The sequence below is a fragment of the Marmota marmota genome, unplaced genomic scaffold (genome assembly GCF_001458135.2).
Source record: "Marmota marmota marmota unplaced genomic scaffold, marMar, whole genome shotgun sequence".
Taxonomy (NCBI): Eukaryota; Metazoa; Chordata; class Mammalia; order Rodentia; family Sciuridae; genus Marmota; species Marmota marmota.
The window spans coordinates 74,249,937-74,266,856 of NW_026000026.1; the positions used below are offsets into that span (position 1 = coordinate 74,249,937).

The 16,920-nt window shown below is 40.5% G+C and overlaps 1 protein-coding gene across 8 annotated transcripts in view; it reads left to right on the forward strand.

The window, feature by feature from the left end:
- The window catches only part of Arhgap26 (Rho GTPase activating protein 26), a 411,269-nt gene that overhangs the window by 298,982 nt on the left and 95,367 nt on the right, over positions 1-16,920 (forward strand). For all 8 annotated transcript variants that reach the window (XM_048811731.1, XM_048811728.1, XM_048811733.1 and 5 more), the window contains exon 18: positions 9,506-9,665. In XM_048811731.1, coding sequence (XP_048667688.1) covers positions 9,506-9,665 — 160 coding nt within the window. The remainder of the gene's footprint in view (positions 1-9,505; positions 9,666-16,920) is intronic.

Here is a 16,920-nt window from a genome sequence, read left to right on the forward strand (position 1 = left end):
CCACAATTGTGTTCTGCCTCACCTTGGGCCCAGAGCAATGGACTCAGCTGAGGATGTTCTAAGCCTCCAGAACCATGAGCTAAAACAAACTTTCCCTTCTCTAAGTTGTTCTTGTCACAACGAAAAAAAGCTGACAAACACAACCACCCAGACCCAGAAAGGTGAAAGCAAATCAATTAACCTTAGGTCTAAGGAATGTGTCCTCCTTGTCTGTGAGACAATCCAAACACCAGGTAGTCAAGGCCATGTAGAACAAGTAAAATTCAAGCTGCCCTATTTGGGATCTCTAAAATACTGTGACGGATTACTAGGCTACTTACAACAAAAGTATAATTCTTACTGTTAATAAAACCTGGTTTATTCCAGAGGGATTCCAGTAATTCCATGACCCAGATTAGATTATTACCAATAGAAAAATTTAGGGATTTTATACTGTTGATAGACACAGATGAATCTAATATCCTTGTTTGCTTTCAAAGTACTCTTTTAAAAATAATCAGGGTGCCGGGGCTGTGGCTTAGTGGTAGAGCACTTGCCTAGCATGCGTGAGGCACTGGGTTCGATTCCAGACACCACATAAAAAAAAAATAAATAAATAAAATAAAAATAATCAGGTTTTCGTTCATCCCACGATTGTTTTAAAGTTGGGCCATGAAGAAAAGAAGCAAGTGAGATTAAATGGCAAGATACATACTAAATGTATGTTCTCTCTCTCTCTCTCTCTCTAACACACATTCTCTCTCTCTCTCTCTCTCTCTCTCTCTCTCTCTCTCTCTCTCTCTCTCTCTCACTTATTCTGCATTGTACCAGGGTGTTTGGGAGCCAGTAGCACTAAAATCAAACGGCAGACTTCTTAACTGCTTGGCTTTCAGTTCTACCTCTACTACTTACTGGACATGACCCTTGACAAATTTCTGAATTTGTTGGGCCTCAGCCTTTTTATGTGGGGGGGTAATGGAACTTACCTCACAAGGATATTGTAAAGATCAACTGACTTCATTGATGGAGTAAATTTCCCAGGAGTATGCCTGCCTCCCAGTAAATACTCAGCTAAAGTTGGTGATAACAATTAGTAATAATCAAAGGCAGGCAGAAAATAAAGGGATTTCAGAAAGGGAGAAGAGAAAAAGGAAGACACAGGAGACTGTATCCTGGAATGCTTAATAATGAATTGGAAGAAGAGTAGCATAATAATGTGAGCATTATGCTGAATTATATAATGCATATTAGGTAATGCATATAATAATGATTATTATGCCCTGTAAATCTTTTATGGCCTTCATACCTTCCAGATTAGTATGGCCAAGGAGAGACACCTGGTTTGTTATGTGCCTTTGCTGTCGGGGTGGGCTGCTCTGGTTACACCCTGCCCTCCTTGTCCCCCAGCTTGGCAGAGGCTCTAAGATACCAGTAGGTTACATGGAAGTTTTAACCAGGCATTTAGTGCAGCTGAGCCTTGACGCACTTAGAGCGACTACATGTTTTTTTTTTTTTCCCTACACCCCCTCCCTCAGCAAATGAGATGGCAAACTGTGCTAGGCACTGGGGATGTAGCAGGAGGGAGACTTATGCCATCCCTGCCCACCTGGAGCTTCTGGTAAGTGGGGGAGGCAGAAAAGGACAATTCCTTGACTAGTCACATATGTAGCTTTCAGTAAATGCTAGGAAGAAGAATTGAGGAATTCGAATTTTAGTGAGAGACCTGACCCAGAGTTTAGTGTCTAGAAAGATCCCCTCTGAGAAAGTGAAGTAGAAAAAAAGAAGGGCTGGGGCCTCCCAGGTGGGGAGGATCAGCATTAGGAAGGAAGACACCAAAGCGGTGGTGCACACCTGTAATCTCAGCGGAGGCAGGAGGACCACAAGTTCCAGGACAGTCTGAGCAACTTACTGAGACCTTGTCTCAAAATTTAAAGATAGAAAGGGCTGGGCATGTAGTCTGAAGATAAGAGTACCCTGGGTTCAATTGCCAGTACCACCACATACACACACAAAAACAAAAAAAGTGTGTGAGAGAAAATTTTAGATCCTAGGTCAAGGAGCAAAGCAAAGAGAAGTATGTTGGAAAAGGGTCTTAAGACATCAGCTGGATCATTGCAGAACCTTTTAGAATATACCAAGGGTTTTCTTTTCTTACCAATTTTTTGTTATAAAATTAAATAACTCAAAATTTAGCATCTTAATAATTTTTAAGCATACAGTTCAGTGCTATTAAATATGCCTGTGTCATTGTGCAAGCCTCTCCATATGCAAAACTTACATCTTTGAAAGCTGAATCCATACCTATTAAACAGTCACTTGCCATATCCCTTGTCCCTCAGCCCCTGGCAACTGCCATTCTCTCTGCTGACTCTATGATTTTTGACTTCTCTACCCCTTATAAGTGGAAACAGACAGTATTTGTCTTTTTTTTTTTTTGACTAGCTTATTTCACTTAATATAATGTCCTTAAGTTTCATCTATGTTGTAGCAGATGTCAGAATGTCTTTTTTTTTCCTTTAAGTTTAATCTTCCTTTGTCTAGGTAGACACATTTTACTTAAGCATTCATCCATCCTCAGATAATTAGATTGGTTCTCCATTTTATCTGTTAGGTATACACTTCCATGGAGATGGGTATTTCAAGACCCTACATGTAATTCTTTGGTATATACCCAGAAGTGGAATTGTCAGATCTTATATAAATTCAATGTTCGATTTTTTGAAGACCTATCATACTATATGAGGTTTTCAACTCAAAACTAAAGAGCCATAACCTATGGTGGATTTTAAACTCTCTGTTTAATTGGAGGAGAGAGAGTGGCTGTGCACTCTGACTTCAGGAATTTTAAGGACCAAGAGGGCCTCTCTAAGAGGGGTTAAAGTGAGAGTAAGTAGTTCTGGGCGATACTCAGCATCTCTGCAGTTAGTTTCACCCATCTGGAATGTAGTTCATACATTTCACCCACAGCAGAGAACATGTTGCTTGTTGCTCACAGAGTTCTGCCACCCTTGGGTGAAGGCAGGACAGCCTGGGTAAGGGCATGTACCACCATCCTTGTCTCTTTGGGGTTATAGAAACCATTTTGGCAGCTCTCCCTCCCGCTCTATTTTAATTTGTTCTACTCTCTTGCTCTGATACTGTTCATTATTAGAAAGCAGCTTTCTGATGGTGCCTGCCAGCTATAAATAGTATACCATCATATTTGAGGGAGAGTTCATCATTTTCATAATTTTGTTAAGCATGCAGCCATATTTCACCAAAAGAAGAGAGCAGAAATGGTGTTTAGTACAGTGTTGCTCTCATAGGCATGCTGTGATCCCTCTCCTCTCCTCTCCTCTCCTCTCTCTCCCTCCTTCCTTCCCAGAGAGAATGAGGGAGCAACCTTTTTCCCTACTATTATAACCATGCCCCACCCCCAGTTCTCTAGCATGTAACTGCTCTGCATATTCATTTTTGATGGAGTTTTCTGAAGAAAGCGATGATCTCTTTTAACCCAGGCTGCACCAACCCTTGGTCATGTGGGAGCAGCTAAGAGCCATGGTTAACAGAATGGGCTTTACTTGGTTCCCTCCTGGCTCTGTCCCTCGTTAGCTGTGCCATCTTAGGCAAATTACTTAACTTCCCGGTGCTTCAGTTCACTCATCTATAAAATGGTCTTGATAGTAGCTGCCTGAAAGGGTTGTCATGAAGGTTAGGAGATACTAGATAACCATTCACAGGAAGATGCTCAGTATAGTTGGTGAGTGTGAACACCATCAGTACTCAGAGAAATTTATTTTATACTCTCGTTCTGGTGCCAGTCACTGGGGCAGTCCAGAAAAGCTCTGTTGGCTCAGAGTGGGCGTTCTTGGCAGAGGCCTCCTCAACAACATCCAGACTGGCCCTGCCTCACCAAGGCCAGTAGGATCCAGGCAATATACATGCAGTCTGACTTAGGAGAAAAAACAGCCAGCGAGGGTGGGAATTCTCCTTACCATTCCTCTTTATATACTAAGGGTGGATTTGAAGTTGATGAAAGGAACCAGATTAACAACCCTGGAAGCTTAGCTGGTTAACCACAAAAAAAGTAGAGTTTCAGTAGCTTGGTAGTAGAGAAAGAGGTATTTCCTGTAGCTTGGGTGCCCACCCACTCACCCACCTTCAGAATTGTCAGCTTTGGGCCTCCCTGGTACCTACCTTTGTACTACAGAGGGTGTGCTCCAATTTCATGATTTAGCCTCTAGTCCTGAGGCAGTTGTGAAGAGGGGAGCAGTCAGTGTAGATATGCCTCATGGGATGGGAAGGGCCACCATATTTAGAGGAGAGAGTACAATGTGGCTGTGGTACACCAGTGGTCCGGGTAGTGCCCAGAGCTGGCTTTGCAAGCAGGTGGCTTTGGCTGGTTAGGGGAGAACCTGCCAGGCAAGCCAAGACATGAGGTGGTTTCACAGGAAGCTCTCAACCAGAGGTACTTAGAGGGAAGTGATAGAAAATAAGTACCTGATGCTTTGAACTATTCCATAGATTTGAAGTATTTCATAATTTAAAAAAATAATGAAAAAGAAAGAAATACAGATATGTAGGGTACCAGAGGGCCTTGAAATATAGGTGGAGGAGGTGGGGACACCTCCCCGAGCAGAAGCAGCTACTAGAGGTTTCTGGACAGGATATCAAATGAAACCACTAACTAGCAGTGTAGCTTTAATTGGCATTTACTGCTGCCATCACCTCTACCTTAACTGCTGCCATAACAATAGCATCTGTCACTTATTAAGCCAGTATTTCATGTGAGGTGATTCCCTTACACCATCATGCTTTATCAGCCTTCCGGCTTTGTGTGGTAGATATTACCACTTGAATTTTACATATGAGGAAACAGGTTTAGAGCAGCCACCAAACTTGCCTTGCCATCCAGCTCTCCACAAGGCTCCAACCATGTGCTACTGTCTTCTTTTTCTTATTTTCCATATTGCGTACTGTTACCCCTTCAACATCACTTTTCAATTTGTAGTTCATAGTATGAAAGTAGGTTGTTTAGTGGATAAAAAAGGAATAAAAATATAGAATATGTTCCACTTACTGTTTCTGAAACTTTTGTTTCTGATACATTGTGTATCTGTTTATATATGTATGTGTGTGTGTGTGTGTGTGTGTGTGTGTATATATATATATATATATATATATATCTCATGTACTAGTGAAATATTGCATGAGAGAAATTTATTTCCTATTTTGAATCATTGTTGGAAAGTTCAAAATTTGCTGTTTTAGAATTGTTACAAAGGTCAAAAATATATTTAAAAAGAGCTTTTTGTGAAGTCTAAAATATCCTATGAGTCTACGTTATCATTATTTAACAGTGGAAGCTGAAGCAGGCATATAAGGATTGACAGGGAAGTGTTTTTGCTCCATGAAGACGTTGCTAACCTGTCACCACATTGTGCCCAGAGGATCTGGGACACAGCTTTAATGTTGTTCATCTTGGCACAACAGGCCTCAAGTTAAAACCAATTTGTGAACATTTCAAAAGCTTATGTATTATTGGAGACCCTCAGGACCAGTCTGGGGTTATAAAGTACTGCTTAGCGCTTATGGAGTTCTGAGCCCCATTCAGACTTGAGGAAGACAGGCGAGATCCCATGACAGCATGGAAATCTTTCTTTACGGGCCCCAAAGTGTTGGCTACTGTGTACTCCCCTCGTAGTACTCTCTTCCCCAACCACCATCTTTATCTGGCGGAAGGCCAAGGCAGGAGGATCACAAGTTCAAAGCCAGCTTCAGCAATTTAGTGAAGCTCTAAGCAACTTGGTGAGACCCTGTCTCAAAAAAAAAAAAAAAATCAAAGGACTGTGGATATGGCACAGTGATTAAGCACCTTTGGGTTCAATCCCTAGTACCAAAAAGAAAAAAGAAAAATCCCATGTGGAGCATTTTCCCAATAACCTACAAGAAAGCTTGCAAAATTGGCAGTTTTCTCTTAACAGTGCTTGGAGAAGGCACCATAGCACAGCCATCCATGTGGACACAGAAATCTGAGAGCATGTGTCAAAGGCTCATTCAGTGCAATGTATAACGCACAAGAAACGTCTGTGTGCAGATTTCAAGTCAAGATCCAACGTGATGTTCTGAACTATGCTAGGAAGAGCTCAGGCAGCTCAATTACCAGCACAGAAAGCAGGCACTTGGTGTTTTATAGACCTCACTAATGAATGAGTCCCGTGGCCTCTGCTGGACTGACTTCCCAGCGCTCTGCCAGTCTGCTTCCCACACATCTGTAAATCCGTCAAGCTATAATGCATGACTGGTGCCAGCAGAGACTGAGGTCTAGGTCTTTCTCTCCAGGATACATAGAGATCTCAAATTGTTAATAATTTATTCTGGAGTAATGAACATAGCCGTACCAAGTTGTGATCTGTAATAATCGAGTGGCAGATCAATTTATTACTTCAGTGGGCCAAAAGATAATGGTAGTTAGTAATGAAAAGTGCACATTTTCCCCAAAAAAGTTTTCTAACAATTCAATCAATGTGTTTTTTAAGTTCCAAAATAAAATTGATCATTAAAAGGGAAATGAATTCTGTTGGTTAGCCCCAAGCCTATTTATATTCAGAGTTGCTGATCCAGAATTACTGTACTTTTTTCCAAATGCCTTTGGGCGTCAGGGCCTACAAATCAGAGTAATTATTGCCCATTAATTAAATCTAAAAAGTGGAACACAGTTTGAGACTTTGAAAAGGGAGGTTGGCATAGTTTAAATACATTTCCCAAAAATCATCAATAATAATTTGAGGCTTATGAGTAAGTAGCTGGGCTGAGAATAATAGTTTTATGTCTATGAAGAACCTCCCCTCGTCCTTTAACACCTCAGTGAGTGCTTACTATGACTCACCTGTGCCTAGCATGGTGCTCAATGCTGGTTCTACCAAGTGAAATACCACAATTCCTGTCCTTGGGCAGTAGCACAGATACCAACACCATGTAATAAACACAGGCACAGTCAGACATGTCTATCTGTATCAGGACCAGGGGGAAAAACAGAAAGGAAGGGGGCATTGGAGCTGAACTTTGATCTGCAAAGTTCAACTGTTGCAGATCAACAGTCTGCTAAGCAAAGAAGAGTAAGAATATTCTAGGCAGAGAATGTTATGGACAAAGACAGAGAGATATGAAAGTGGAAAGAGATGGAAAATAAATTATTACACTCATTACTGCATTTCCCAAGTACTATCACTTTAATCTGCACAACCCACAAAGTAGATGTGTTGTTTACCTCAAGCTCCCCTTTTTTCTAAGAGGAAGAACCAAATGCTTAGGGTTTTAGTACATTGAGTTATTTGCACAGGGACCCAGAGCTGGGAAGTGGCAGAGGAAGGCTTAGCGAGTTGGGTGAAGGTGTGCTGAGAGTTCCAGACTTGGGCGTAGCTCAGTGGCAGAGCACTTGCCTAACTGGGCAAGGCCCTAGCTTAACCCACTTCTGAGAAACAAACAAATAAATAACTGAGGCCCACCACAGGTTTATTGTAATTATTATCAGACAACAGAAGTGTTGCTAAACACTTCACATGCTGTGCCATTGTGTTATCTGCAACAATCAGGAGAGGTGTAAGACACTGTCCTTTTCAGCCAGCAGTGGAATAGTCAGAGCTGGGTGTCAGATAGTAGCTGGTGGTGTCTGGCAGGTAAAGCTGGACCAAGAGGTGCTGTAGTCTGGCCAGTTAGGGTAAAAAACTCATCTTCCAAACCCTGTATTTTTCTATTGAATAGTCTACAATTTGAAAGTGCCTTCATACATAAATAGCTTGTTGATTCACTTGCACAAGGGACTTTTGTGGAAAGAGGGATAAGCCTAATGACTTAGCTCATTTGGGAGGGGAAGTATAAGGAGAGAGAATTCCCTTCCCACACATTAGGAGCTAATGTGGAAAGCAGTGATGTTACAAGCAGCTTGTAAATATACATACTTGCTGATTGATAGAGGCACAGGACTAAAGTCTCTCCTCCTTGCCAGGTACAAACTTGACCATCTGATTAACTCTTTTCGGACTGGCAACATGATGAAGTTCTGGGTAGAATGGAAAACTCTAAGTAAACCCAGGAGACTCCGCTAGAACTAAGAAAAAGCTTAGAAAACATCCTTGTGTGGACCAAAGCAGGCCTGGATGCCTGGGGCAGCTCTCCCTGCTCCAGGTGTTGCTTAGCATTCAAAAAGCACACTGTCTTTCTGACTGGACTGTGCCACAGTTAAAGTTCCATAGACCTAACCACACCCTCCCCTTTCAAAGGAGGAAGTTAAATTAAACTCTTCACTTTAAAAAGTTACAGAAAAACTCACATCTGCTTATAAAATTGGTTGATGTATTTCAATAAAGGCTCAGTTTTAAAACTGGCATTGAAGGTAGTATAATCACTTTTCCTTTTACAAAATAGAAATATGCAAGAGAAACAGGGTAGGCATTTATAGAATTGTGTGAAAAAATGCTCAGTATAAATAGCACTAAATGCTAGGGAGGTAGGTCTGTGTAAACTGCCCATCTCTGCCCAGTTTCTCTTTGGATTCAAATTAGTAATGAGTAACTTCCTTCTTCCAACAGGTGATTTAGGGGAGCTCCTGGTATTTTCTTGACCATACTGAATGGTGTGAACTTTTAACTTATTTGTTGCCGGTAGGAAACTTGTGTCTTTATACCCAGGGCCAACAAACAAACAATTAAGTTTTAAAACTAGGTCATGGAAGCCTAGATGCAGAGTTTAGATATATGTTTTGAGTAGTTGCTTATCCAAACATATGCATATGTTTTTAGCAATTTACTCAGATCCAGCTACTTCTAACCCTGTGTCCTTTTCAGCCAGCAGTCTGAATTAAATTTTGAGTAGAAGGGACAGAATAAACATAGCCATGTACATGAATATACTGTAGTGCGTTTTTATTTCTGTTTACGCCACATGTTTCTGTTAATGTGAGCCACATGTTTCATCTGATGAGGGCTTTAATACTTTGAGTCAATGCTGAATTTCGTGATGAGATTTTAAATGCCAGATCTGCCCATTTTAAAAACTAGGCCTATTTTGTGTCTGTGTTTTCAAGTGAATTAAAGCTGTCAAGAATTTTTATGTTTGCATTAGAGAAAATGCTAATGATCACAGTAGTTTAAGCAGCAGCCAAGAACATAAGTTGTCACTAAAAGGGATTAGCAGTTACCTGAACACGCAGAACAGAGATTCAGATTTGCAGAGGTTCAACATTTGGTAGATGGTTTTTTGATCTGTTGGTTGGTTGTTTTAGGTAAAATGGAAATTATAAGGAGTGCCATATCTTGAAGTAGCAAGATAGCTTGGACGCTGAATGAAAATTTGTGAACTTTGATAGATGAAAATACAAATAGAAAAGTCTCTTTTTTGGTTGATGGCATCTGAGCATGTCCCAAGTGCTGGCTCCTACAAACCAGGAGCCTACGCAGAGGCAGGCAGGAAGGGTTGGGGGAGTTACTGTCTCTGCATACACTATTTCTCTTATTTGTGCTTTTCTTCTTCTTCTTCTTCTTCCCAGTGTTGCTAACAATCACAAGCAGAATTTGATGACAGTGGCAAACCTTGGGGTGGTGTTTGGACCCACCTTGCTACGGCCTCAGGAAGAAACAGTAGCAGCCATCATGGATATCAAGTTTCAGAACATTGTCATCGAGATCCTGATAGAGAACCATGAAAAGGTAATACACATTTATTTGGTCACTTGCAGTGAAACATACTCTGGAAGGAAACTGCATGGATATTGACCTTCACAGTTGACTCAGGTTTGCATTGCTGATGATTCTTATGACCTGATGGTGGTGAAGGTGCTGAGTGTGGTGGTTCGATGTGATGATAATCCTGAGGGAATTGGTTGAGGTGATGACAGTGCCAGTTTAGGTGACAATCATGGTGGTGGCAAGGGACAACATTTACTGAGCATTTATCCTATGCCAGGAACTGTGCCCAACACTTTACTTGTGTTGTCATTTTATTCTCACAATAGTCTAGTGAAGGAGGTAGTATTACGAGTCTCATTTTGGAAACATCCTTTGCCCATTTGTTACTTAGTTGTCTTCTTAGGAATTTATGAGTTTTTTAATATCATAAATATTGAACTTTTTTATTTGTGTTATAAATGAAACACAAACCTATAGTTTGTCTTTTCTTTTTATAAATGGCGCATTTTTTTTTCATAGTGTGCATGCTCACACATGCACATGTGTATAGTCTGTCTTTTCTTTTAGAGCATTAAGATTTCTGGTCTTCCTTAAGAACATTTTCTCCCAGTGACTCAGGAGATTGAGGCAGGAAGATCATAAGTTCAAGGACAGCCTTGGCAACTTAGTAAGACCCTGTCTCAAAAAAATAAAAAGGGCTGGGATGTAGCTCAGTGGTAGAGTACCTCTGGGTTTTATCCTCTGTACCAAAAAAAAAAAAAAAAAAAAAATTCCTCCTTCTTCCACCCCATATTATGAAGTATGTTAACACATAGCAATTTTATATGAAGCATCCCAGATTTTGTGCAGGGTTTTCTTGGCCACTATTTGGCAGCCACAACTCTGGAATCCAAGAAAAAGTTCCTCTTTTTAAAACAATCTTTGCCTAGAATGGACTTAATCATGCAGAATGAAACTAGAGTCAGACCACTCCTCACTACCTACAGTGGTAACACTAATGAAGGCCACCACCATCTCTTGTCTGAATCTTAAAAGAGCCTCCCAGTTTGCTTCCTTACTTCCATCCCAGATTTTTTAAATGTTAAGTCCTTTCAGTTTTCTGTGCTAAGAACCATCCGGTGGTTTCCTGTTTCACTCAGGAAGGTCAGTTTGTGTACCAGCTAGTAAGTGCTACATGGCCTCTATCCCCCACTGTTAGCAGAGCTGCCTTGACTCCTTGCTGTTCTTCACATGGCAGGCACACACCTACCTCAAGGCCTTTGTGGTTGCTGTTCCATCATCTGGAACACTCTTCCTCCATGAAGCCACATGGTATTTCCTCACTCCCTTGAGACATTTGGAGTGAAGCCCACCTGGATCTCTGTTCATAACGACAAACACTCCCAGCCTCCAGCTCTCCCTTCACCTTTCCCTAACTCAAAAATGTGTAAGACATTTTTGTCTCTAAAACTGACATTTAAAAAGGAGAGGGAGAGAGAGATGGAATACTTGCTGGCTAGAAAATTCAGTTTCTTTAATCTGACATATTTTTTTCAGCAGAAGGAAAAAGACCTCTATGTTCTAACTGGCTAAGGCATAAGATTTTTTCTTCCTACTCCTGTCTGTCTTATTTACTAAGGGTTAATGCAAGGCATTCAACCCAAGGCTTAAAATGAAGATGAGCTCCTTTATGTTGTCCCTGGCACACCCAGATCCCCTGCAGATAGTACCTGTGTGCATGGAAACAGCCTTGCTGAGCCTCTTCCCCAGAGAGCCACCTGTGTCCTTGATGGGAGGCCTGCTGAGGTGTTTCCCACACTCCTCTTATTGGGAGAGAAAGCATGGGGACACACACTTACCTTGTCAAGGTGGCCCAGGAGCTCTTTCTGCCCCTTCCCCAACAGACCCTGAAGGAGCAGTGTTTGCACAGTTTTAGGAAATAAATATCCCAATGTGGAAAGAGGTAGGAAGGAAAAAGCCAAAAGATATAGTATTGTTTGGGGGCTCATGGTCATTTTTCTTTTCCCATATTGGTAATATATACCAGTTTATTTATTCAGTTGAAGCTGGTAGATCTTATTAATGAATGTAATCTAGAAGTAATAATTGTGATAATAATAGCTAACTTTCACTTACAACTTATTGCATACAAGATATTGTGCTAAGCCGCTTTACCATCTCATTTACTTTCAAATAAGGTCAATATTTTCAGCTCTGTCTTAGACATTGAGTCTGAAGTATGGAGAAATTAAGCAGCAGCTTTTTAGGAGAAGAACTAGTATTGAACTTAGGACCACTTTAGAATCCATGCTATAGAAATCCACTCTTGTTCATCTCTATTTACTGCAGTAACCATGTATTGGGTATTAACTGTTGACCAGAGATAAATAAGATAGGCACTCCTATTTTATCAGGATATAACTAACCATTATGCAGTGTGCTAAAGTAAGATAAATAAAGTATGATGGCACCACTGAGCAGAGATCAGTTAATTCTGCTGGCACTGGGCTCTGACTGATAAATGGAAGTTTTGTAGGCAGCAGAAGAGTGGAGACAGGAGCATCAGCTTTCCAAGAGAACAACATTAATCAAATTATAAATGTTAAAATGACGTATTCATGAGAGGACTGTGGGCTGAATGTTAGCAGGTAGGGACAGATGGTGTCACGAGGCTGGATTCAGCCCCTTTGTCAAGAGTCTTGGAAAGCTATGGAAAAAGAGTTAAATTTACTCCTGAAAACTGGGAGCTCTCAGAGTTTCCAAGTAGAGTAGGTTTTCCAGTCATCCAAATGGTTACTTCAGTACTTTAGAAAAACATCCCTGGAAGCTGAACCAAATTGTACTGTGATATCAAAATCACCTGTTAAATAATGAAACCAGAGAGTTGACCATACTAACTCAGCATCATTTCCCATCAATGAGACTATAGCCTGGACCCTGTTTGGATTATATGACATTCTAAAGAAGAATAGACTTGAGGGTATGACTGTTTTTACCTGTAGTCAAGTTTGACTTGAGAGCTCACAGGGCAAAGATTTTGACTCTTACCATTCTTACCTTAAGACAACAGTCTGTTATTTAAAGTTGCCATTTCTGTATGGGCAGAATCTTTTCCCCAAACATACAGCTTATTTCTATGAGTGTTAAAATAGGAAAATTCTTGGGGTTGTAGAGGACATTTATATGCTTCTAGTTAAGATTTTAAAACAAAACAAAATATTAAACATTGTTATTGACCAAGATATCCCCAAACTAAAAATTTTGTGATTTCTTGTAAGGTTTTCCTTTTAATTGTTTTTTGAAGGTTTACTTGCCATTGACTGAAATTTTGGGGTGTCTAGGAAGAATAACCATATCAAGAAACTGCCTTGATCTGCATTTAACAAAATGCAGGGCCCATAAAAGGGCTCATGAATCTGCCTTGAACTACATTTAAGAAAATATTGGTGGCATTGACATCCATTGACCAGTGTTGGACTTTGTACACACAATGTACATCAATATTGATTTGGCAACCATTAGGTATTTGGCAGTTGGATTTCATTTCCTTAATATTTAATACTTGTTGATATGAAAAATTAATAAAACAATAATAGTAAGGTGTGCCTGGATGCACTGAAATAATTCCTGGCACTCTTTTTCATCCTGTCCTTATTAGATTCAGAAGCAAGCTTGATTTACTTGTGAGCTGGGCAGGAATGCTGTGTCATAGAACATTTTCTTCTTTTAGCGGCAAGTGATGTTAATGTCTGTAGATCTGAACTCATACATTCCCTTTTAATAGGCCCCAGATAAAGGAGTGATTGAATTGGGAAGCTACTTTATTTGTTTTGGTTTTTTGGTTTGTTTGTTTTTTGTACCAGGGATTGAACCCAGGGGTGCTTAACCACTGAGTCACATCCCTGGCCCTTTTAATTTTGACTTTGAGTCAGGGTCTCACTAAGTTGCTTAGGGCCTTGCTAAGTTGCTGAGGCTGGCTTTGAACTCACCATCCTCCTGCCTCAGCCTCCCTAGTCACTGGGATTACAAGAATGAGCCACCATGCCGGGCTGGGAGGCTACTTGAATATTGTTTGAATAGAGATGAAGTTAGTTGTTGTGTTTTAGTTTTTTCCTCTCTCTCAGCAAAGATAACAGGAAATAGAATCTTCTAGAGATATGGAAAATCACAGCCATCTATATATACCCTCAGTTACCAAGTGTATTTGGTTCCTTTTGTGAGATTTTTAATAAAATTCCCCAAACTGCTTTCCAAATTGTTGATCCCTCTGCCAAAAAGCTGATATCAACAGGACGTAGGACTTCCAGCTGTCCTTAAAAAACCTCTCTGCAGTTACAGCCTCTGAATTTGGTTCCTTCGCACTTGCAGCCCAGCCCTGCCAAGGCTTGCCTGGTTCTCCCATGTAAAGATGTGGGTTTATGGCTTCTCCTGCCTATGCTGTGCTGTCAGGAGGCATGAACCATGAGCCGTGAGCCGCGCTCAGTAACCCTAGCCCTCCATTCCTCTGGCAGATGCTCTTGAGATCCAGCAAGCCAGCCCCAGATTACAGGGGACCCTGATGTATTTATGTGCAAGAAAATGCTCCGACCCTTTTCCTACATGCACTTTTTCCGTTTTGCATTGTAATCTGCTGGCCTCCGCTGATGATTTATTGTCTCCAAGCTACTTTGCAGTTATAGACCAGGAGCTCTTCATCATGACCTAATTTTCCTCCCATAAAAATCACAGCACATGACAAAGAGTACAGCGCACACATTACAGGGAGACTCCTAATCCTTTTAAATTGCAGGAGCGCTTGACAGATGGGATTGGAAAAGGTGTAAAAATGTGTATGTGACACAGCGGAACAAATTCCACAAGTGTCAATGCTCTGTAACATCAGGATAGGCCAGAGGGGACCAGAGAAACAAATTTTGTAGACCACACAAGGGGAAAAGAACAGCAGATTCTGACATTGCTGTAGGCAGTTAAGATCAATGTTTTGCAAAGAGCAGTAATTAAATTTACGCTTATAAATTAAATCCTTGTGTCCCGACTACAAATAATTCATTTTGAATCTCATTATTTCCCTTCTTATTCTTTATATGTCTCCTTTTTTTAATTGAATAAAATAATGCCTTTTGAACAGTGAAGGCCAAATTGTTAGGTGTTCAGTCCTCACTTTAGTCCTGAGGCATTTTACAGATGGGGCGGCTGAAGGTCAGAGAGTTATATAATTTACTCAAGGTCACAGGACTGGTAAATGACTACAATCAGATATGTCAGATTCCCAAACTTATGCTGTTTCCATTTTGTTCTCTCTCCAATTAATAATAGGTATAAAGACCAAAAGTGACTAAGATACTAGAGCTATCTAGTTTCCTGTCCAGTTGTACTCCTTATCTGTGACCTTGGCCAAATGAGTTTAATCTCCATGGATCTTTTTCCTCATCTATAGAATGCACAAATAATATCTCCCTTCTAGAGTTATTAAATCAGATAATCCAAGTAAATAATCCATGTAAACAATTTAGCATAGTAAGCTGCTATACTCAACAAATTTTGGTTATTTTTACTGTCGTTTACACTAACACTACTTCCAGCCTCCTCTTTATCAGACGTTTTAGTATTTATGTGCATTTTCTTCTTAAGAGCTCTGCAAGGCAGATGTTGGATCCCCATTTACACAAGCAAAATAGACTCAGACAGATTAAAGACCTTCACTGAGATCAAACAGCTAATAAGTGGCAAAGCCAGGATTTGAACCAGTCCACCTAGCTCCAAAGTACGTTTGTCTTCCACCTATATAAATTCTCTAAATTCTCTCCCTGTCTTTTAAATGATGCTGTGGCGATGTCAATGATGTCAGTGATGGTAAGTAGGGACAGCGTAGCTCTGTTGTTGCCTACGGAATAATTAGCAGACCCAGGACTCAGCTGTGTGACCACAGGGACCAAAACAATCCTAACTGCAGCCCAGGTGGTTGAAGGGAAAACAGTAGCTTGGTGTTTGGGGGTATGTTAATTCCACTTATAGGAAGCTTGAAATTGGGGATACATGGAAGGGTTACCTAGAGTTATATTTTTATTTTATAGTTTTATTCTCCAGTAGCTTCAGAAGGCTTAGAGTCTTCCTTACTTTCATCTCCAAGGCATTCCTGACTAAATCAGAATTAGTTTGTAAATTGGTCAGTATTAGCAAGACACTTGGGACACAGAATAAATCTCCCCATTTTGTGTTAATTTGGAAAGTCTGTGTGAAATGAATAGATTGTTCTAGCCAAATGGTAAAACTCCATAAATCCATCGCACATAGATCACATGAGCTCATTCTTTCACTGTAGCAGGTCACTTGTACAGATGCTTCTCGACAGCCTGAAGAAAACTTCATTTGATTATCTTGAAATCAACTCTTCTAAATGAAATAGGATTGGAATAACCAACAAAACATGAATAATTCAGATTCTCCTCAGAATTCCAACTTGGACTTTTAACACAGGAGCAAACCCTGGGCCTGGCTAGCTGGTGGCCAGAAAATCACCTTGCTTGTGTTCATGTTTTAGAGTTAAACAAGAAGCAGCAATGTGGGGAACGATTTCCCAGACTCTTTAATTGAACATTTGTTTCACTTGTTCTAACTTGATCTAATTTACAAAGATGCCCTTGCACCTTGGACAGTGTGTAATATAATGAGGATAACAGGCCCCAGCCTGGCACTTTATGTTTTGCAGTGTGCCCACTTGCACATCATTGCAACTGATCTTTAGAAGAGCCTCATGGACTCTCAGAAGTCTGTGCATGGCTCACAATGAGACCTAGAGAGCTAGCCTTTGGGACTGTAGCTCTCACCCACAGTGAAAATTCCCTCCTAGAGCTGATTCTGTTATGCTCAAATAACTTTTCTTTTAAAGAAAGCGGCCATTGAGCAGAGTGAAATTCTCCCTCATGTGTCCCCATGTTCTTCCTGCTGTGCTCTGTAAGAATATTGTTTTGAAAGCAATTTTTCATGCATCTGTCTAAAAATCCATGGTGATTTCTTACAACTTAACTCTTCTTTGTTTCTCCAACATTTACTATGACTCTTAGGAAAGAGTATAAATGCTCCCATCTTCATTGATAGATGAAATTTTTAAAAATATTCATTATCTTTGTTTCCATTGTAGTTAGGTGAAGATCTCATTCACAGTTACTCATTAGGAAAAGAGAGACAAAGTCTGGAGGCCAGAGGTAAAGAAGGTGAGGGTGGGTATGAGAACCAGGCAGATCACTAAGTCTGAATCAGTTTTCAGGTGTTTTTTTTTTTTTGGGGGGGGGTACAT